General features: G+C 42.6%; 2 protein-coding genes across 3 annotated transcripts; both read left to right on the top strand.

Moving 5' to 3' along the window:
- On the top strand, positions 1-4,026 carry fam32a (family with sequence similarity 32 member A). 2 transcript variants are annotated; one of them, XM_071344989.1, is made up of 5 exons: positions 12-180; positions 772-865; positions 3,012-3,156; positions 3,297-3,350; positions 3,477-4,026. In XM_071344989.1, the coding sequence occupies exons 2-5, from the start codon at positions 789-791 to the stop codon at positions 3,543-3,545; spliced, it is 345 nt and encodes a 114-aa protein (XP_071201090.1). In that variant the 5' UTR covers positions 12-180; positions 772-788; the 3' UTR covers positions 3,546-4,026. The 2 variants fall into 2 exon arrangements, with proteins under 2 accessions (XP_071201089.1, XP_071201090.1); XM_071344988.1 differs by lacking the exon at positions 772-865 and having other exon boundaries at positions 1-180.
- A 670-nt stretch (positions 4,027-4,696) lies between these two features.
- Positions 4,697-22,486, top strand: LOC139540913 (AP-1 complex subunit mu-1). Its single transcript, XM_071344983.1, has 12 exons — positions 4,697-4,909; positions 5,564-5,720; positions 6,054-6,121; positions 6,254-6,384; positions 6,629-6,776; positions 6,979-7,105; positions 7,448-7,590; positions 8,193-8,264; positions 8,407-8,565; positions 8,748-8,873; positions 16,866-16,941; positions 21,590-22,486. Exons 1-12 carry the CDS (start codon positions 4,868-4,870, stop codon positions 21,610-21,612), a joined length of 1,272 nt encoding a protein of 423 aa, XP_071201084.1. The 5' UTR covers positions 4,697-4,867; the 3' UTR covers positions 21,613-22,486.
- Positions 22,487-23,439: the final 953 nt, after the last annotated feature.

The raw sequence follows: 23,439 nt of genomic DNA, 5'->3' as shown, positions 1-23,439 counted from the left end.
TGAACGTACGGTACTCTGCACTAGGTGGCAACAGACTACCATTCATGAAACTCATCTGCGTAACAGCGAGAGAGGAAGAACGAAATCTACGTCAACAACAAAAATGTCGGATCAATACGCCACCGTCCAGAAAGGTTCCCTGAAATTGAAAGGAATAGGCGTCGTTTCCGCCGGTAAAAAGTATGTATTTCATGTTATTATTACTTATAAGTCAATGTGTTCTTAAAATTGTCCACACCTTACTATGTTTAAAATGGAGTAAAGGAGCAAAGTAGTTACCTCTCTGTCCCTATAAACCAGCTAATACAGCTAGAACAATGAGCCAGATATTTCACCAGATTTATAAATGTGAAGCATCCGGTTGGCGTTTCCACTCACAGCCAAATATGGTGATGAGAGGAAGCCCAGTGGCCGGAAGTAGGAGTGAGATGAATTTTGGCCGACATTACTGTACATTTTCTCATCGATAAAACATCTCCATACAGTTTTCTGTTTCCAAAACTAGAATATATCACAGAGTGGACTGCGTTTTGTAGACTTTACAATTTGCAAAAGTTTGCCAGCTAAGCTAACCATCTAGCTAAATATCAAACATGGTAACAACAGCTAATTCATATTTTGTTCACTGTAAATAGTTACATAGTGTTAGCCTTCTCAAATGTATGTAGCTTTTAAGTGCACCGGCCATCAGTCCATCAGCACCGTTCTTTACCCAACCTGCCTCAAGCTCACTCCTGGCCCCTTACACTAAGTCTGAATTTGTCCTGCTAGGTGACCTGAACTGGGACATGCTTAAACCACCTGACAAAGTCCTAAAGCAATGGGGCTCCCTAAATCTTTGCCAGATTATTACCAATCCCACAAGGTATGACTCCAAACACCCAGAAAAGGCTACTGTCCTTGATGTTATCCTCACAAATTATCCTGATAGGTATCAGTCTGGTGTTTTCTGTAATGACCTTAGTGATCACTGTTTTACAGCCTGTGTTCGTAATGGCTGCTCAGTGAAACGGTCTGTCCTGATTTGTCATGGGTCAGATGGTTTAGACCCTTTCTTTAAGGTTGCTGCCCCTATCATCGCCAAGCCTATCTCCAACCTTTTTAATCTGTCTCTCCTTTCTGGGGAGGTTCCCATTGTTTGGAAGGCAGCCACGGTTCGTCCTTTATTTAAAGGGGGAGATCAAGCTGATCCTAACTGTTATAGGCCTGTTTCTATTTTGCCGTGTTTATCAAAAGTGTTGGAAAAACTTGTCAATAATCAACTGACTGGCTTTCTTGATGTCTAGTATTCTCTCTGGTATCCAATCTGGTTTCCGCTCAGGTTATGGATGTGTCACTGCAACCTTAAAGGTTCTAAATTATGTCACCATTGCCCTTGATTCTAAGCAATGTTGTGCTGATATTGTTATTGACCTGGCCATAGTTTTTGATACGGTAGACCATTCCATTCTTGTGGGCCGGCTAAGGAGTATTGGTGTCTCTGAGGGGTCTTTGGGCTGGTTTGCCAACTACCTCTCTCAGAGTGCAGTGTTTTTCCAAGTCAGAAAATGTGCTGTCTCAGCCACTGCCTGTCACAAAGGGAGTACCCCAAGGCCATTTATATGCAGATGATACAGTTTTATACTCAGCTGGCCCCTCCCTGGATTTTGTGTTAAATGTTCTACAACAAAGCTTTCTTAGTGTCCAACAAGCTTTCTCTACCCTTAACCTTGTTCTGAACACCTCAAAAACAAAGGTCATGTGGTTTGGTAAGAAGAATGCCCCTCTCCCCACAGGTGTGATTACTACCTCTGAGGGGTTAGAGCTTGAGGTAGTCACCTCATACAAGTACTTGGGAGTATGGCTTGATGGTACACTGTCCTTCTCTCAACACATATCAAAGCTGCAGGCTAAAATTAAATCTAGACTTGGTTTCCTCTATCGTAATCGCTCCTCTTTCACCCCAGCTGCCAAACTAACCCTGATTCAGATGACCATCCTACACACGCTAGATTACGGAGACATAATTTATAGGTCGGCAGGTAAGGGTGCTTTCGAGCGGCTAGATGTTCTTTACCTTTCGGCCATCAGATTTGCCACCAATGCTCCTTATAGGACACATCACTGCACTCTATACTCCTCTGTAAACTAGTCATCTCTGTATACCCGTTGCAAGACCCACTGGTTGATGCTTATTTATAAAACCCTCTTAGGCCATCAGATTTGCTACCAATGCTCCTTATAGGACACATCACTGCACTCTATACTCCTCTGTAAACTAGTCATCTCTGTATACCCGTTGCAAGACCCACTGGTTGATGCTTATTTATAAAACCCTCTTAGGACTCACTCCGCCCTATCTGAGATATCTACTGCAGCCCTCATCCTCGACATACAACACCCGTTCTGCCAGTCACATTCTGTTAAATGTCCCCAAAGCACACACATCCCTGGGTCGCTCCTCTTTTCAGTTTGCTGCAGCTAGCGACTGGAATGAGCTGCAACAAACACTCAAACTGGACAGTTTTATCTCAATCTCTTCATTCAAAGACTCAATTAGTGGACACTCTTACTGACAGTTGTGGCTGCTTTGCTTGAAGTATTGTGGTCTCTACCTTCTTTCCCTATGGGCTGTTGTCTGTGCCCAATAATGTTTGTACCATGTTTTGTGCTGCTACCATGTTGTGTTGCTACCATGCTGTGTTGTCATGTGTTGCTGCCTTGCTATGTTGTTGTCTTAGGTCTCTCTTTATGTAGTGTTGTGTTTTCTCTCTTGTTGTGATGTGTTTTGTCCTATATTTATAGATTTTTAATCCCAACCCCAGTCCCTGCAGGAGGCCTTTTGGTTGGCCGTCATTGTAAATAAGAATTTGTTCTTAACTGACTTGCCTAGTTAAATAAAAGTAAACAAACATATAAGCCTAATCTAGTATTTACCTCAAAGCTCTAGCTGGTTTAGGCTAGCTATGTAGCAGGCTAGCTAACTCCTCACTAACAACCCTTCATCTGTTGGCATTATTTTACTCTTTTAGAAAGAAGAAGAAGAACAAGGAGAAGAAGCATCGTTTGGAGCAGCAAATTAATACAAATAAAAATGAAGAGGAGGAAACCAAGAGTGGATACATTGACAAAAGAACACCAGCTCAAATGGCTTTTGACAAGATGCAAGAGAAGAGGGTAATAATTATTGTCCTAAATGTATTGTCCTACTGATGTTCTAGCACTGAAATAGAGACAATGTTAGTCATGGGATAAAAATACCTACTTCCTGTTTAAAATACCAATATTCACACACTATTTTTTTATGTTTCTTTCAGCAAATGGAGAGAATTTTGAACAAAGCAGAAAAAACTCACAAGCGGAGAGTTGAGGTAAGACCTTTATTATTTGAAAACATCTGCATGAATTTACTGTAATTCAGAAAATACACTTGGACATTTGAGTTCTACAAACTCCTGGCATTTACAATAAACAAAGGTATTTTTGTTGTATTGCAGGATTTCAACCGTCACCTGGACTCCCTGACAGAACATTACGATATTCCTAAAGTCAGCTGGACCAAATGAAGAGGAATCCTGGACCATTTTCATTTTAGAATATGCTTTAGAAGAAAAAAATGTTTGCCCATTGTTACCCATGCTGTGTCATTTCTGTTGTATATTAGTCATTTTATATCATATATTAGTCATTATAATTTTATATTTTTTGAACATCTTGGCATAGTTCTGTTATAATCTCCACACGGCACAGCCAGAAGAGGACTGGCCACCCCTCATAGCCTGGTTCCTCTCTAGGTTTCTTCCTAGGTTTTGGCCTTTCTAGGGAGTTTTTCCTAGCCACCGTGCTTCTACACCTGCATTGCTTGCTGTTTGGGGTTTTAGGCTGGGTGTCTGTACAGCACTTCGAGATATTAGCTGATGTACGAAGGGCTATATAAAATAAACTTGATTGATTGGTAATTTGTGTGACTATATTTTGGTTCCATACATAGAATTATACTAGATTAGACATGCTGTGATGTGTATTGAATTAAACTGAGTTACTTTTCCTTGTCTGGAATTTCACAAATTTATTCACCTTACATTTTTTACATTAGTATTGGTTGTGTGTAGTTCATTGCTGTCAAGACTGAAACGGTCAACGACAGGTGGCATTTTCCAGGCCCAATTGCAGAGCCTTCTATTGTAAAGTAGAGGGCTGAGCTGTGGTCTCTTATAACACCCCATGCGTACAGTGTAGTCACTCAATATATTAATTACAATTAGCATAACTTGTAATCTAAAAAAATATGTAGCAAATTATGTATGAAGGCAATATTTGTGTTGGGAATAGACAGACTGCTTCCCGGAAGTAGAGCAATATAATAGTAAATATTAGCAAAGGTTTTCTATTATATTGACAAGATAGTCGAGTAATCGCTCCAACAATGGAAATACATGTCTTCAAAGTTTGAAGGCAGGCGGGAGGGGGCGAAAAGGTTTGACCATTCTAGCTAATAAGGTCAGATACGCGTGTCAACAACAGGCATAACTCTGATATAAAGTAGTTTTGTTGTTGTTGTTGAAATACCGCGTGCGTTAGTTTATTCGTAACAATCGAACTCGAAACTTATATTTGATCAAATAAGCCTCACGTAGCAAATTAGCAATTATATTATTTTGATGACCAAATTCGACACTCATATTCAAAAGTTCCTCATTTTCGCGGTCTTGTTTTCGTGAACAAAATTTGGGCGGAGTAAACCCTCTCGCTTCGCTTCTTCCTCTCTGATGTTAGCCGGCAACACCTAGCACTCCTAGGTGGATGCTATCGTACCGCCGCATGTTTTAGATATTATAAATATTTTTCACCGGTACCAACTCGTAAGTTACGACGAGCTAAAAGCAAAATGTCAGCAAGTGCGGTGTATGTGTTAGATCTTAAGGGCAAGGTAAGAGGAACTGAGATTAGCTCAGCCAGCTAAAGAGCTAACGTTAGCTAGCTTAATCTAACATGGTTCACGTTAAAATGTTTACTAATGCATCACATAATTTGATGGCCAATTTACAATATGTAGCTAGCTACTTTACATTCTAAGAAAAATATACAATAGTGAATTTGAGATGGCTAGCTTTTGATGTTGATACGGGACATTAATAATATGCATTGTAGCTAGTTACTTAGCTAGCATCTACCCCACCCAGCTAGACTGGTATTGGGATCAGATTGGGTTCAATGAATCACGTAATGTATTGTGGCCAAATTCTGCATGATAATGATAATGGTTGTGGTGGCCTTGTGAACAGTATACTGTATCACAAGCCTGACAAGAGCCCATACCATCCATGGATGTCATCATGATCACCAACATTTGCCCCCATCCTAAGGCCTGTTTGAGAATGAAAACACACTTTATGTGAAGCCTCAAATGCATAGTCTCGTTAGACCCATGTAGATTTTTGTGTTCCGTATCAAAGACACTTGAAGATATGAAAACATGATGCCACTGATGCCAGTTCATGATGTCATCAGGAGGCACATACCATGTAGGACGGAGCGATAGCTAGAGAAGTAAGTTCCTGTATATTTTGTTTCACCGCTCCAGGTTCTGGTCTGTCGTAACTACAGAGGAGATGTGGACATGTCAGAGATCGAGCACTTTATGCCCATCCTCATGGACAGAGAGGAGGAGGGCAACTTATCCCCTATCCTGGCCCATGGAGGGGTCCGCTTCATGTGGATCAAACACAACAATCTGTACCGTATCCTTACTGCCACTTACTCAACCTCTCACAAAGGGGATTAGAGTGACTACTGCCTCAGTATTCCTTTGCCTTTCCAATATATGTTTCTCAATAGAAATGGGAAACGCTTCCATATTTTGCTCTGGGTAAAAGGGAGAGTGATGGTTGGTTTGACTGCTCAGGTCAAAGTACTACTTCTCTCGCTGAGAGTTCAAACAATGGATAGGTTCACTTCTTGAAAATTCCACTTGTAGTTCGTTCTCAAACCGGCCTCTTTTTTTAAGGTAGATACAAGTCGACTTATGTTGAAAGCCCCACATCAACTTTTCACCTTAACAAATGTTCCATCAGTTGTAGCAACGTCTAAGAAAAATGCCTGTGTCTCCTTGGTCTTCTCTTTCCTCTACAAAATTATCCAGGTGAGTTAATTAGTCTCTATAATGGTGTGTGGTGTGCAGTAGTCTTATTTTCCAATAACCCATAGGTATTACTGGTGGTTAACTGGTAAAAAAAAATGTGTTGTATCTAGACTCAGCCTATTGTCTCTGCAGGTTTTCTCCGAGTATTTTAAAGAGTTGGAAGAGGAGAGTATCAGAGATAACTTTGTCATCATCTATGAGTTGATGGATGAGCTGATGGACTTTGGCTATCCTCAGACTACTGACAGCAAGATCCTTCAAGAGTGAGTATCCTACCTAGCCCTTATTCTGTCTACAAAACTCTCTGTACAAACCTATGTTTAGCTTCCATTAAACAGTTTAAAATTCCTCCAAGTTAAACATGATTTAATAATGTAGTAGTGACCTACAGTACTGTGTATACAGTTTATCTTCCATTTCACCTAAACACCCAGTGTGCCTGCAGACAGACAGTTCCTGTCATTGTTGTCCTGTCCTCTCACCAGGTCTGTCTCTGTTTGTTTGTAGGTACATCACCCAAGAGGGGCACAAGCTGGACACAGGGGGCCCGCGCCCTCCTGCCACCGTCACCAACGCTGTGTCCTGGAGGTCAGAGGGCATCAAGTACAGGAAGAATGAAGTCTTCCTGGATGTCATCGAGTCTGTTAATCTTCTGGTACGGCGCCTTGTCACGTCGTGTTCTAAGTCTAACACTCGCCTCCCTCTAATACATTCTTGGCTTGCAATGTTTATTATTTCTCTATGACAAAATTATTCAGTGTTTTATGGAAGTACTATCAACCATTTTGAACTTAGACGCATTTCTGCAATTGTTGTAAACAGTTTGACACTTTTCCCCCTTTCTCTCCTCTGTGCAGGTCAGTGCGAACGGTAACGTGCTGCGCAGTGAGATCGTGGGCTCCATCAAGATGCGTGTGTTCTTGTCAGGGATGCCTGAGCTGCGTCTGGGCCTCAATGATAAAGTTCTGTTTGAGAACACTGGCCGTGAGTTCCTCTGCACTGTGTGACACTGGATTGGTTACAGTTCAGTTAAAATACAAATGCATGTCAGATTTCAAAGCTGTTTCTGTCTGTATTCTCATCCCAAATTGTAGACACTAATGCGTGACTTAGCCTTTTGCTTAGAATTTCCCATCGACATCATTGTATGATTTGCAAGTAAGTTGGATTTGTGTGCTGTGCGCACATATTTCAAGTTAGGATTCAGCTCTTACCTCTAATCTATTTAAATTCTTAACAGAGCTTGTATTTCTCTCAGAAAACTGTACTTGTACCAGGTACAATCCTCTCATGCCCTGACTCTCTCTGTTGCTGTGCTCACCACAGGAGGGAAGAGTAAATCAGTGGAGCTGGAGGACACAAAGTTCCACCAGTGTGTGCGTCTGTCCCGCTTTGAGAATGACCGTACCATCTCCTTCATTCCCCCCGATGGAGAGTTTGAGCTCATGTCCTACCGCCTCAACACACACGTGGGTACTGTATGAGAGAGAGAGGCCAGTTTCATTAGATGGGCTTGTCATTATGGATCTGTTTTACAAAGATATGAAGTCTTTGACAAAAAAAGAAACATTGTTCATGAAGCTTCTCCATCGAAAGGGCTTCTTAGTCCAAGACTAGGTTTAATCTCTGTCCAGGTAACCGCCCCCTTTATGGGATGGGCATGCAATTAGAAGTGTACAAGTTAAAGCTGGAATCCGTACTTGGTGAAACTGCCACGTCCGTTTTGCAATATTAAAGCAGTAAAGAAGATACTTTAAACAACTAACACTGTTTTTTTCCCTCGGGCATTGCACATCATTGCACGAGCAATAAAATAGCAGAGTATTTATTGCAATTTTTTTACTCTCCGTTTCATCAACTAAACAAAACCGGTAACAAATGCGCTGTGGCAGACAGTGACCCTCTTTCACTTTATGCAGATTTCAGCTTTAAGGAATTGCTATTTTATTTATGCATATGAGATGATGACATGCCATTTTGCATGTAGAAGAAAGACGTGTCAATGCAGAAATGACCCTTTTCGTTGTATTGATGAGTTGTTTTTTAAGCCTATGAAATGTATTGTCCCCAGGTGAAGCCCCTGATCTGGATAGAGTCTGTGATAGAGAAACACTCCCACAGCAGGATCGAGTACATGATCAAGGTAAACACCAGCCCTGCAACGTTACCCAGCAGCTAACAGTATGCTCTGGTATCAAATCAATAGTTGACCACAAAGCTGTCATAAATGCAAATAGCATGATCTTCAGGAATGCCATGTATTAGCCTCTCTTTTTGTGTCTAAGGCCAAGAGTCAGTTCAAGAGGCGCTCCACAGCCAACAACGTGGAGATCCACATTCCAGTTCCCACAGACGCAGACTCGCCCAAGTTCAAGACCACGGTGGGCAGTGTCAAGTGGATCCCAGAGAACAGTGAGGTTGTCTGGTCCATCAAGTCATTCCCGGTGAGCACAACAACACACTGGACTGCATGCTAGCGTAGACCATAGTTCTCAAAGTGCGGTTCTTTTGAGTGTCTGAACATCATAACCCCAAAGATATCATGTGTCACTTAACTGACCTGGATACATTTATGTAAAACAAATCCACATTATCCTAACTCTTGATCTGTTTTGTCTTGTCCCAGGGGGGTAAGGAGTATCTGATGAGAGCCCACTTCGGTCTGCCAAGTGTGGAAGCAGAGGACAAGGAGGGGAAGCCCCCCATCAGTGTGAAGTTTGAGATCCCCTACTTCACTACCTCTGGCATCCAGGTGAGCATCCTCACTGCAGTACCTCTTCTATCCTCCAGGAGTCTCTTGTTGCTGTTACTGGGAGACTGGGAATCATTCTAACACAGGATGGCGCTGTTGTAACACGGATGAGGTCTGGCTGCTCGCGCTGAGAACCTGAGGTGTGCTTGAGATCGTGCTTGGTTTGCTGCTTCAAAGACTGGTGTCGTGTGTGCATGGTTCTGTTCTAGGTAGAACTGCTGTCGTTTTTAATACAGACCGTACAATAGACTGTCAGTCAACACAGGGAGAACAACATCACTGTAGCGTTGGTTTGGCGGGTCTCTCTGTAACATTTCGACACTACAGAGTTAAGGTGTCGTTGACAAGCTACACTCAGAAGGATGTACACACATTCAAATAGTTCTGCACAGGTACTGTATAGCCAGCATCAGACAACTGCCGAAAAATGAACTGCTCCACACACTTTTTATTTAATTTAACTAGGCAAGTCAGTTAGGAACACATTCTTATTTTACAATGACGGTTAACCCGGACGACGCTGGGCCAATTGTGCGCCGCCCTATGGAACTCCCGATCACGGCCGGTTGTGATAAAGCCCGGGATCGGACCAGGGTCTGTAGTGACACCTCTAGCACTGAGATGCAGTGCCTTAGACCGCTGCACCACTTGGGAGCACCAAAAACTCACTGCTTTTAAGACTAACTTTGTTTTGCTCTGTTTTATTGAAATGTTGTTTCTACCCATAATACTCAGACCAAATGGTCAATAGGTAGTGGAGTGGCTGGTTAAGATGAGAACAATTAGGGGCAGAGTACCAGTGTGCAGGTCCTTATTTAAGTCAGGCAGTGTTCTGGATGAGTGTCAAGCTCTCCCTGTCAGCCCTCTGCTTCCAGATCTGACACCAGGGAAATTACATCAGAGCCCAGAGAATCAAAGGAAAGCCTTTTGGTTGGCTCAGTGTGGGGTTTGCTCGCCTCGGGTCTTTGTTTCCTGGTGAAAAACGAGCATGGCCAACTTATTATGGAGACGCACACCCTCACATCAGCACTAAAACAAACCGTTTGCGTCTCCATACAGGAATACAAAGCTATGAAGTCAACCCATTACACCATTGTAGGGATTAACATGGGTAAACGGGATCCTGGGACTGTCCCGGAACACTCTTCACATTACCCCCCCCAAAAATTAAATGACAAGACCCGGGAAATTACATTGTTCCTTAAAGTGGCATTGATGTAATTCCACAAAATACATGACATGTGTAGCAGCAGATTAGCAAAAAATAAAATGGCACATTATCCAAACAGGTTGTTGCATGGAAGCCTTGAGTCTAGGATATTTACTTCACACAAAGTCACCATAAATTCAAAGCACACGCATAATTGGCACTGCCGGACTGCACACGCGACCCGAATGCTGTTAATAAACCCTACAGGAAACCCCTACAGTACAGCCTAGGAAAAAATGTGTGCCTCTTTGAGCTGTCGTTGTGACTTCAGACAGTCACACATTTGATAGGCCCCTATGCACAATACACTACATCTGTCAGTCTTGTAAAAATTCAGAGGCCTTAGGGGAAATCTTCTCCTGTCATAGAGCCTCGGCTATTCTTCAATCCCACAAACCCCAAATCCTTACTTCTGTCTCGGGTGAAAAATCCTAACTTTATTCTGTGATCCATAGGTTGTATTATCGAAGCACGTCCTGTGCCTATGCATGTCAAAATACAGCTCTAACATTTCCCCCGCTTTTCTCCTACTTGCTGCCCATCTGAGAGCTTCGGTAGAGAATGTGTGATCAACAAACGGTGTGAGAGTATATATGGATGTTATTTTTTTAAACAGAGTTTGTCCCTGTTAAGAATCTTTTTAAAACATTTCCACTCTTCATCTCCTCGTTATTCATGAGCTGATCTGCTATCTGTATAATCATCAACTCCATTTTGCCAAATGTAGGAGAGATTCTGTCATTCGTTGGATGTTATCTAGCAAGCTTAGCAACTTTGTTCATTTGACTTTTGTTTGTATGATTCGACAACTCTATACTCTCGGTGCGTCCTGAGTGCACTATTCGTTGAGATGACCCACTGCTGAAATGCACTGAATTGAGGAACATGATAATGGCCTGTTTTGCAATGTCATTGGCGATCAAAGATAGTTACTCAATCATTACTAAATATCAGTTTCATTTGTTCTGAAATCTTTACATAGTGGCGCTGACAAGATGTCGCAACGTCCCTCTCATTTTGGGAGAACCCAGGCGTTTTCACCATGTCTTGGTTTTAAACGCTTTAAATGGCCACTTTGTGGACTCCAGAAAGAATAGCTACAAAACGAATAAACAAACATTTCAGATTTTTGCAGTTTTTCCCAGGATTCTCGGGATGAATATGAATTATCTTCTGAACAATCTTAATCCCAATACCATTGTGCTGCAGCGCTGTGTTTTTGAGCTGTACCAGCAGAACATTTTCAGCATTAGTAACAATCTAGCTTAGATTTTCAAGTTTGCCTAGGGACATCTCCGCTAACCTGCCATGCATTTGGGCTAAACACAAATTAGGCACTCTGGGGGTGCAGGGAATTGGTTATTAAAGTTGAGTTAAGAGTCAGTAAAGCAGGAGAAACTCAAGCCTGTTATCTACACCTCCATTGTGTCGTATTGTAAATGTGCAATGCTAGCTCACAGTGGTGACATCAGGTCACATTGCTGGAAAGCCGCATTGGTGTCTAGTGGTTACCTCACCTTCCATAGCAGGTTTATGTGTGCGTTGGGCTGGTTTCCTTTCTTTTTGTACGAGTGTATGACGTGTTCACAAGGCCTCTTGTCTTGCCAGTAGAGCCACAGGATATGTTACCTGGTCTCTATCTCAATTTACCCTCTATGCAAATTCACTATCAAACTGTTTTAATAAATTAGACAATCTGCCCAATATATTTCTATACCCAAATGTTAGAGCCAAACATGCTCTGCTAAATTAGAGCTTTTCTACGTTTTTGGTGTCATTCCCATATCAATATTTTGCAATGGCGTCCCACACAGAATTGAAAGGCAGAGGATTAAATTACACTTTGCTTGAAATTCTCTGGAAATGAGGATGTTCTGGCAATAATGGAAAATGAGGGATTTCATAATCCAATGGCGCGACAGAGACATTCAGTGTCTTCCTGTTGTAGTGTTCTACCAGAGAATGTTCTCTCGAAAGGTTTCATCATCACTACAAGATGCACTCGTAACAGCCACACTTATTTAACCCTAGTGGTGGCACCTTGAGGAAAGGGTTGCTTGTAAACCGAAGCCCCTCAAAATAACTCACTCAACCAGAGATCAATGGAGCCTTCATCAGAGATGCTACTTTTAGCTACTAGAAGCTACTATTTAGGGGTTTTGATGGGGAGCTATTTTGTGGCCCTGGCTGACCCCAAGGTCGCTACGCTGGTGTTCCAGGGCCTCTTGAACTGTGCAGAGCCCCTGTGGCCACTCCAACGGAGCCCACCGCACGCCACCAAGGATCTCTGCTAGCATTGAGGGAACATTAATGCAGCCTGGGCTTATTACAGGGAGTACGCCACTTACTGCTCAGTGTGTGTGTGTCTGTGGGTGCGTGCCTCTGCATATGCCTGGCTGCATGTGTGACCATGTGTTTGCACACTCACGCTCTCCACGCTACCCGGTCTCTCGCACACGACACACAGCACCAAGGGGGGAAAAAAGGAACCACATCATCAACTCCTTGATTAGACAGCGTGGTATATCAAAGTGGTGTTTTACCCCACCGCCAACCAGCCAGGCCTACAGGCAGATGTGCATTAAGCCCCCCAGCCATATCCCATCTGAGGTAGAAAAGGGAAGTTTACCACCAGAGCGGTTTGGGCTGCTCCAGAGGCATAGGCTACTGGGTTTCTTTATAGCCTGCTGATGGTAGGGGGGGAAGCCACATCAGGGCTCATCTGTCCCCCTCCAGGGGATAATTACAGCCAGGTTCCCCCTCCCCTCAGACACAGTGGCGTGGCCCACCAGCCCCTCAGAGAGATGTACTCCATATAGGCCTAGTCAACCACCAGAACAGAACGCTTGGCCAACTGCAAAATACTCATGTACTACATTATTTACAGTAAATATATCATAGTCTGTATCATGTACTGAATAAAATTTTAAAAAAAACTGGTACTGTGTATGAAGATGATAACTGTATTTGGCACAGGCGTCATCACAGAAATTCCGGTGTGGTATCAATTTCACATGCGATTTGATGGATGTGCCTCTGCTGTCATCTTTGTAAGCACATGATCGTTTGATCTTCATTTAATGTAAATAAACTGTTCTTCCTGTTATAAACAGAAATTATCAGACGTCTATCAGTAGTTAGTAGAACTGTCCCGTGGGCCTAGTTATTTCAAAAGAGAACTTCAAAAACAAGTTGTTTGTTGGACCATGGTTGACGGATTCATTGCCTGGTTCCGCTTGAACGTTCAATGAAGCTCTTACCTCAGGCTGATCAAATCAAATGGCTGTTGAAAAGGTCAATTGTCGACCAGACTGCCTGGAGAAACCGCTTGTTCTACACAGCTACTGTCTGGTATTCACATTCTCTAACATCTCAGAGAAATCCTCAACACTGAGGACACATTCATCCCCAAGATAAATCTGCTCTATTTCAAGAGAGTGTCCTTAAAATATGGCATTCTTAGCTTGGTCCGACTGTGCCCCAAACTTTGGAACGAATGTGTGCGAATGTTTGTGCCTGCTTTGGCCTTACAGTAGTTTAGAACAACAAACATCTAAATTTGTAAGGCACCAGACTACTTAGACACAGAGTAGTAGGCTACACCTCGATTTAGCTGCATTCATTACAGCATCACGTCGGCCAACCTTGTTACGGTCTGTGACTAACTGGCAGTGTAGGAATAAGAAGCTACCAATTTCACCACCGGCAGTGTAGAGTTGTAGACGGGTCAACTAATGTTGGAGACTTTGGGACGAGAAAAATCCCCTGTCCTTGTTTCACCCCGTGGCTACTATTCCTGCATCTCTTTTGATCAAGGCTATTTCTCACTGGGACTTGGTCTTGTTGGCAAAACCATAGAAACGATGAAATATTGAATTGGCTCAGTTAGCATATCACTTTTAGGCAAGATAGGAGACTTAGGAGGTTAGCATGATTCTGGCTGATAAAAGTATGGATGTATAAATGTAGGCCAGATGTAATGGATGTGTTGGACAAAAACATAATTTATAATCTTTAGTGATATATATGAGGTGATCGCATAGTTGAGGGTTGTAACATAACCACCAGGCCATGCTACATAACCACCAGGCCATTCTGATGGTCCTTGTTGACTTGCATTGACCTGATAGCACCCCTGTTCTGCCAATGACAGTCACTAGACCTAACTGATGTTAGCCTTGACCTGCCAGCACTGAGATCCTCCTGTTCTCACAATGTCTAGACTGCAGACACACACACACACACACACAGCTCTGAGACTGTTCAGACAGTCCTCCTCCTATATGCATATAGACATATTCTTTCTGCATTGTGTATTGGCCGTATGATCTGCCTCGAACACCCTTTTAGATTTTAAATCACACTTGAAATAGGCGTTGTGCACCTAAATGGGAGGCGATTTGTACAGCTCACAGTCCAAATACAGCGCTAGTCTGATATGGATAATGTCAGGTCAGCAGACCGATTTACCTCTGTGGAGTAAATGATGTGTTTGTATCCAACTAGGTTTCCTTTGCACCAGAATGCGGGATTGTAGCCTTTTTTTGTCGAGGAACGCAACAGCACCCTCTGTAAAGCTGTTTGTTTCCTGTTATGAGAAGAACCACCTTGTGTGTCTTGGAGGCAGGTTGTGTTCTGGTACCGGCAGTGTTCACACCTTTTCTGAGAGGAAGATGAAGGATGCGTTTTGGGTGGCCGACTGCATGCCTGTTGCAAATTCATCAGGACCCCCAGACAGACGGCCCACACCCAGAGGTGTTTGTTGAGGAGCCTGTTAGGGCCGGTGTCCTGTTGTAGCATGGGTTTCTTCATTACGGCCCAGTTGTGATTTATGGTACCCTTGTTGTAAAGTGTTTCACTCCCTAAAGCAAAAACTATCATCTTTCCCATATGGTGTTGATAAAAAGCTCAGTATTTATGTGAAGAGAGCTGGGCTGCGGTGCGGTGTGCTGTGGCCATTTACACATTGTCAAATCTGTCTGTCAGTGTAATTCTCTGGGCGGTTATTGCAAGTGTTTTATCCTGGAGAAGATTTAAGGCTTAATCCCCCACTCTCTTGTTCTGTTAGGATCTCTGAATGCCTTAAGGTTCTCCTCGTTTCAACGAAAGCCCAGCCATGAAACAATAGGGAACTGTTTTACGATGGGGTAATATGAAGCTCAATCCACTGATAAGCTCACCACAGAGATAAGCATGTTAATTTATGCTGTTTGTTTTATAGGCCTCAGTGTAAATAATGAGATTTTAATGACAATAGTAGTTAACTCCCTGTCATGCGTTCTGCTTACTATCAAAGTTTTCTCGTGTGACATGGCTCAATTTGGTAAATTCAGTTATGTAATATCATGCAATATGTGTGCCCTTGCTGGGTCTTGTTCAATAGGTTGTAGTTTCACAAGAAGGGCAAGTGAAGAATTTATGACATTTCACATAGGATTGGGAAGTGCCAGTTCCCTAATTTTGTATTAATATCTACAAGTTTCTTAACTACCAGCTCGTTTCTCTCTTGAATGTGAGAGAAGTTCCCATCATCTACAGACATTGGCTTTGTTTGCAGGGCATGTATGACCTTATGGGTGGAACTTGGCATTGTTAAAGTTAGTATTTTAAGTGAATATAAAAATAATCTTCCTTGTAAAAACAACACAGTATCATGTATAGTTAAACCCTATTTTGTTATATTCAATGTACTTTACTTGACTGGTTTTCCAAACAGGCTCAGAATGACATGAAATGCACTGAGTGTACAAAACATTAGGAACACCTACCTAATATTGAGTTGCACCCCCTTTTACCTTCAGAACAGCCTCAATTTGTATCAAATCAAAATCAAATCAAATGTATTTATATAGCCCTTCGTACATCAGCTGATATCTCAAAGTGCTGTACAGACACCCAGCCTAAAACCCCAAACAGCAAGCAATGCAGGTGTAGAAGCACGGTGGCTAGGAAAAACTCCCTAGAAAGGCCAAACCCTAGGAAGAAACCTAGAGAGGAACCAGGCTATGAGGGGTGGCCAGTCCTCTTCTGGCTGTGCCGGGTGGAGATTATAACAGAACATGGCCAAGATGTTCAAATGTTCATAAATGACCAGCATGGTCAAATAATAATAATCACAGTAGTTATCGAGGGTGCAGCAAGTCAGCACCTCGGGAGTAAATGTCAGTTGGCTTTTTTAGCACGTCCGGTGAACAGGTCAGGGTTCCATAGCCGCAGGCTATGTCAGGGTATGGACTCTACAAGGCGTTGAAAGTGTTCCACAGGGATGCTGGCCCATGTTGACTCCAATGCTTCCCACAGTTGTGTCAAGTTGGCAGGATGTCCTTTGGGTGGTGGACCATCCTTGATACACACAGGAAACTGTTGAGAGTGAAAAACCCAGCAGCGTTGCAGTTCTTGACACAAACCGGTGCGACTGGCACCTACTACCATACTCCGTTCAAAGACACTTAGATATTTTGTTTTGCCCATTCACCCTCTGAATGACACACACACACACACACACACACACACAATCCATGTCTCAAGGCGTAAACATCCTTCTTTAACCCGTCTCCTTCCCTTCAATCACACCGATTTGAAGTGGATTTAACAAGTGACATCAATAAGGGATTATAACTTTCACCTGGTCAGTCTGTCATGGAAAGAGCAGGTGTTCATAATGTTTTGTCCATTCAGTGTATGTATTCCATAGAATTTGACTGCTTCCTCCCTTTAGTCACTGTTTGTGCTAGGTGTGACGATGGACAGGTTTCGTGATGTTTGCTCACTCTTGTTTTTAGGTGCGCTACCTGAAGATCATTGAAAAGAGTGGCTACCAGGCTCTGCCATGGGTTCGATACATCACACAGAATGGAGGTAAGGCTAAAACTAGACATTCACACCCTTCTCACCAAACCTCCCAATGAAGACTGATCCTCAACCCACCATACTGTAATAATGATCTCTCGTTATCCCAGCCACCAAACATCTGCATATGAAACGCACTGTCATCTGCCATCAATCCTATGTGTTGAGCTATGCATGTCTGAACTGCCACGTGTCTCTGCTCCTGTACTCTGGCTCTTCTGCTTCTGGGTGGGCCCCCCACGTTGCTCTGTTGCCCCTCACAAAAATGTTTGGGCTTTTACTGGTTTCAATAGTTTTAGTAATTGCAGCACTGAATGTTGCTTCAGGGACTGTTTTGCCCTGCCTAGGAATAAGTCTAGGGGACACTGCTACCAAGTGGTCTGTAACTTCCTTCACTGGATTTTCCCGTGCTTCATGCAGTGCTGTGTGGTTCTATTATCTCCCCTCTACTGTGTGCCATGTTGTAAGGCTCTACAGTACAGTCTACAGTCCGTCTCTCTCCAGGCCTCTCTTCCTGATCAGGTTATCTGTGCAGGTGGTCTGAGACGGGCCCCTCCCCTCCCGACTCTAATTGGCAGGAAGGAAGCATCCAGGAAATAGCGTTGTTCTTGGCGGCCGCTGGCCAGCTGTCGTACTGCACTACACCCCAACTAATGGCTGTCTTACTTATACACCGGCCCCCGCAGAGCAGAGCCAACCAACATATTCATTACCTCCGATATCAACCAGAGGAAGGCATTCGTCTCCGCCGACAGTTTGTTTTGATACTTTGTCAATCGGGGGGTTGAATCTTTTGTTCCGAGCAGTCTTTGGTGTCTGCGCCGTGCGAGGCCAGACTACAGGTCCTGGTTTTGTTGTTGTCTGCCTGTGTGGCTTGAAGATACAGTAGAAGTCTAGCTTAGCTCAAATCGGAATCGCTGATCCTGATGGAATTCATGTCAATATTTTCACTACAATAAAAGTAGATTCAACGGACAAGAAACAATATCTCCAGTGATCCAGTCTCACCAGAAAGTATCATGATATTTGACAATATGAGTCCCGGGAATTCTACGGCTCCATTTTGTCTCAATCCCCTCTGACATAGATGAGTTCCACCTCCATTGTCTGCAAGGAGAGCGAAAGCCAACACATGCTGAAGCGGTTATGAATGATGCTGCAACTCTGACATTGATACTATCTTTTGAAAAAGAGTGAAAAAAGGGGGGAAAAACAGGAGGGGGGAGCTCTGAGGTCCCAGAGTACTGAGAGAACCTGCTAGAGGGGAGGGCGGGCCGGGGAGAGGCTTTTGCCAAACGATGGTGACCTATCCAGTTTGGGGTTAGCGGATGACGAATGTAGGCAGCCCACAGGGACTCCATGTGCACGCCCTTGCTCTTAAATGTTTATCTTACCTTTTTGTCTCGGGGTTATTGCCAGTGCATTTAGCCAAGGAATGATTTAGGAATGCACATGTGAGTAGGGGAATTCAGGGCTGCTGAAACTGAAAGCATACTTTTTCCATCGCCCCTCTCACAATGTTTCTGATAGGATCTAATTAAACAGGGACCTGTGGGTCTGTTGAATTACTTGTCTTGAGTATGGGTGATAGATATCATACTGGGGAGGTTAGACCTTAACGTGGGTGGATCGCTGAATACTTACAGTAGATGTACTGTATATAGACTGAGTTCTTTAGTTGACACAGATATAAAAAATGTAAGAACGGTGCCATCATACTGCGCTGTTGTATCTCACCAAAAGGGAAGGTGTAGATCCCCATTTCCATACATCTGTATTTGTTATGTTCATGTGTGGTGTGTTCCGCTTAGGGTTAAACAAATACTACACCTTTTTGTTTATTTGAGTTAATGCCCCTAACTTTAATTTAAAAAATCAACCCTGTAATTAAACAGATTTAAGTTGACATGTTATGGAAGCTGTCAGGGCAATTAAACAACACGGATCACAATGGTGCAATTACAAACTAGGTGTGAAAACAAGATATCTCATGTATGCTACCTCATGTGCTCTGGCCACTGCCAAGTTTTACTTCCACGTTCACCCCCAAGGCCCCAACTGAATAGCCAACGCCACCTGAATTGCCTGCTTGCATCATCCTGATGAGCTCTGGGTTCTGGTGACCAAACTGGTCAACAGTTTCCAGACTGATTCCTTGCCAGGGCCCACCGCAGACTTCCACCACACCACCATTTTGTGTATTTTTTCCCCCTCCTATGTAATTTTGTTGATCAAAAGAGCTGCAACGTTAGCGGAAAGATGTCCCGAGCCTTAACTGACGATTCAATCTTCATGAGATTGATTTCATTAAAAGAGCTGAAATGTAATTAGGCATCCTTAATATTAAGCGTGGTACCCTTTGTGGTTTTATTAACTTCTTCTATTAACGTTTACATGTTCAAAGGGGAAGGTCAATAATAATAATTCTATGTCTAGGTGACATCTCACTGTTATCAAACAATGAAAGACAAATTACTTCAAATTCCACGTTTCATATCACTTTTAAAGAGGACCAGTATTCTTTTATGGGGAAGCGATACACGACACCGTACAGCTCTAGAAATAAAGCACTGGCCCTAACCCAACTAGAGGCCTTGATGCCTTTGGCAGCCTGACAGTTTCTTCAGGCTGAATGAAAAGCCTTGTCCTATTTGCAGAGCGCCCTAGGGGCCTTGATGTGGCTGTAGGTCCTGATTGGCATATTGGTGGCGGTGAGGTCACAGACTGGGCTGTCGTTGAAGACTGGTGGAAAGTGTAGGAGTGGTGTGACAGGGTAATGCCACCCCCAAGGACCTGTGGCTTTACCCCTGCACCGACAAGCACTTTGTTGTGGACCACGGCGAGCCAATGGCACCTCATCTGCGTGTCCCTGTGTGTGACTGTGCCATGGCCAGGAGCCTGAGTCAGCAAGGCCACGCGTTGGCTTCGTCTCCGCAAGACGGGGGAGCATTTCTGGGGAGAGGGGCGCATGGGACCAAATTAGAGACCTCCCATGAGCGTGTAGTAAAGGTCTGTAAACACAGCCTATCAATTACCACAGCCAAAGTAGTCCTGAAGACTTAAGCTGTCTTATTCTACCCCTTTAATGTTCTCCTCACTCAAAAGCCATATAGGAAACCGGCATGTGTTTGATGGTTAAGAGGACAGTCATTTTCAAGGAGGCTTGGGGGGGGGGATAAGCCACCAGACCCATTGTCTAGCCCATGGCATGTGCACGCTACAATTAGAAATAGTTCTCCAGGCGAGTCGGGGTAATTTAGACTGATGTGTAGACTGGATTCAAGAGTTCCGTTAAGTCTCATATTTTGTAAGAAATGTCATATTGCAGAGAAGTAGTATTTAGAAGTTTATTAGGTCTGTTAAAGTTGTTTTGAAGGGGTCAAAAGTCTTTTAGTTTTATTCACATGAAAACATTGTCAAACTAACAATATGAATAGCCACATTTAGAAAGCGAACCGTTGCGTTTTACTAGAAGTAAACATGTTATGATATTTAAAGTGTGTGTGTGTGTGTGGCAGGCACATTTGGGTGTAGACACTTCATAACTACCAAATTTGACACGTCATTTCTCGAACCACCGTCACGTTAAAGGATTTACAAATGTCAGTAGTGCGTTTCAAACCCACGTCACGTAACAATACTATTGGGCTCAGTTCACCATTGTTCCAAGTGCCTCTGGTTCCCCATAGCAACCACAAAAACACTGCTCCACCGTAGGCTTTGCACTTAATTGCTCTTAAAGCAGATATGATTTAAGGCAAATGAAAACCAGATACGCTGGGCTTATGGGGCAAGCGGTTTCATCACTCCATGTCTAACGTTCCACACACCACACTGTTTCCATAACAAACTTTGTTTTTTAAATTTTTATTATTGTTATCATTACAGAAATTGAGGCTGTGTTCTTTAGGCTAAAGAGTGTGATTTTGGAGAGGTTTCCACAAACAGACGGTACTGATCTTGTTAAATCCGGCCCATGCTGCGTGCATGCCCTCGTCGCAAAAGTGAATTCGCACAGTCCACACACACATACATACTGTACATACACACATAAACAAGTACACAATCTGTTGTGTGTGTGAGAGGGAGTGCGGATGTCATGCTCACCTCTACTCAAAACTCAGATTCCTGAACAGATAAGCAGTCAGAACTTGGCTTGAGCGAAGAAACCAGACTCCACACAGCTGTGTGCTTCCCATTGTAAATGTATGTGTATTTAAGATGTTTATTTACGAGTCATGCTGCCAAGCATAGCACCAGAGGAACTTAACATCTCCGTACAAACACACAGTCTTTGGTCTGAGGGAACTAAAATAAGGAAACTTATCCTTGAGCTGGTTCTGCTGGTTTTAACAAGAGTTTTCTCTACTTATTGTCTTTCTTCTGTTAGTTTTATAATGGGTGGAGCCAACTCCCACTAGACGAATCACATTTTATTTAGTTTGGCTCTTGGAGTAATATTTAAACGTTAATGAATTGTGTGTTTTGAGGTCAAGATGGAAGGGTAGGGAAAGGACTTCTCTGTAAGTGTTCGCTTAGCTTTTATGGCCAAACCGATGTTTCTAGATCAGTCAATATTCATGTATATGACTGCCAGCGAAATGGATGTTTACTAATGAGTTCACGAATTGTTTAATTATTTTACTTTTTTCTCCAGATTACCAGCTCCGAACCCAGTAGAAGCTGCAGCAGAGGAAGGAAGGACCCATATTTCCAGGATGTATATTTACCTATAGTCCTATGTCATGGACCGTTGTTGTCAACTGTCTTTATTTTTGTTTTCATTTCCATCTTAAAGTTTGGTTCAAATTTAGTGCCATAATACAAAAATGATACTCCTCTGAAAATTCTGAATCTAGGCTTTTACTTGGTTTCAGTTGTATTCCAAAAGCAGTGAAATGTATAATATTTCTAGAGTTACTCAAAGGTAGGTCAGTTGCAAATAATAAATACAGTTATTGATACTTTACTTCCCTGTGGTCTAGCGTTCTAAGCTGCTGTCTCCAGATCACATATACTGCTGCAGCATGGCTTTGAATCTGTACCACTGCTATTTTCTCTTCTGTCCTTCCCCTCTGTCCTTCCTCTATCTATCCTGTCCACTAAAAACTGAAATAAGTGAGTGGGACTGACACTCCTTTAAAGAAAAAAGGTACTTACCCTTTTTCCATCTAAATTACATGCTTGAGATTTTATTTCATAGGTCAATTTCAGGTGTTAAGTTGTGTGACCAACAAAACAGTACAGTGTTATAAGAAGTTAATGTGAATTGACAAACAGCTTTCTTAATTTCTCTGTTCCATTTACTTGGTGATAGCCTGACTCAAGGCTGAAAAAGCTCTTCAATATATATTGTTTGTGTCGCATCAGTCTGTGTGGCTGTTATGAGATAGGGTGCATTGGTACATTCATGCAGATCAAAGTGAGCACTTAAAATAGACAAATTGTAATAAAATATGTGCCACTAGTTCTTATGTTTGTCATCACTCCAAAGTTACAGGTCCTTTATGCCACCATTACCCCTCTTAAGAATAAAATCCTGAATGCTTATTAAGGATGTATTATTTGCTAATTATTTGTTTATTCCTTTTAAAACAGTTTTTTCATTTGACAATTTGATCTTTAATTTGTTTTTGGGTTTCTTATCCTCGCATTGGTCAGTGGAATTAACATGACTGTTTTAAAAAAAAGTTGAGAACAAGTTCTCATTTACAACCCGGCCAAGATAAAGCAAAGCAGTGCGACATATTAACAACAACACAGAGTTACACATAAACGTACAGTCAATAACACAATAGAAAAATCTATGTACAGTGTGTGCAAATGTAGAAGAGTAGGGAGGTAAGGCAATAAATAGGTGATGGAGGCGAAATAATTACAATTTAGCATTAACATTGGAGTGATAGATGTGCAGATGATGATGTAATGATTGTGCCTTTTAAACAGCTTGGAAAATTCCAGAAAATGATGTCATGGCTTTAGAAGCTTCTGATAGGCTAATTGACATCATTTGAGTCAATTGGAGGTGTACCTGTGGATGTATTTCAAGGCCTACCTTCAAACTCAGTGCCTCTTTGCTTGACATCATGGAAAAATCAAAAGAAATCAGCGAAGACCTCAGAAAAAAAATTGTAGACCTCCACAAGTCTGGTTCATCCTTGGGAGCAATTTCCAAACGCCTGAAGGTACCACGTTCATCTGTACAAACAATAGTACGCAAGTATAAACACCATGGGACCACGCAGCCGTCATATTGCTCAGGAAGGAGACGTGTTCTGTCTCTTAGAGATTAACGTACTTTGGTGCGAAAAGTGCAAATCAATCCCAGAACAACAGCAAAGGACCTTCAAATCAAATCAAATTTTATTTGTCACATACACATGGTTAGCAGATGTTAATGCGAGTGTAGCGAAATGCTTGTGCTTCTAGTTCCGACAATGCAGTAATAACCAACAAGTAATCTAACCTAACAATTCCACAACTACTACCTTATACACACAAGTGTAA

Source organism: Salvelinus alpinus, chromosome 16 (assembly GCF_045679555.1).
Source record: "Salvelinus alpinus chromosome 16, SLU_Salpinus.1, whole genome shotgun sequence".
Taxonomy (NCBI): domain Eukaryota; kingdom Metazoa; phylum Chordata; class Actinopteri; order Salmoniformes; family Salmonidae; genus Salvelinus; species Salvelinus alpinus.
This window is presented reverse-complemented; position numbering and strand designations above follow the sequence as displayed.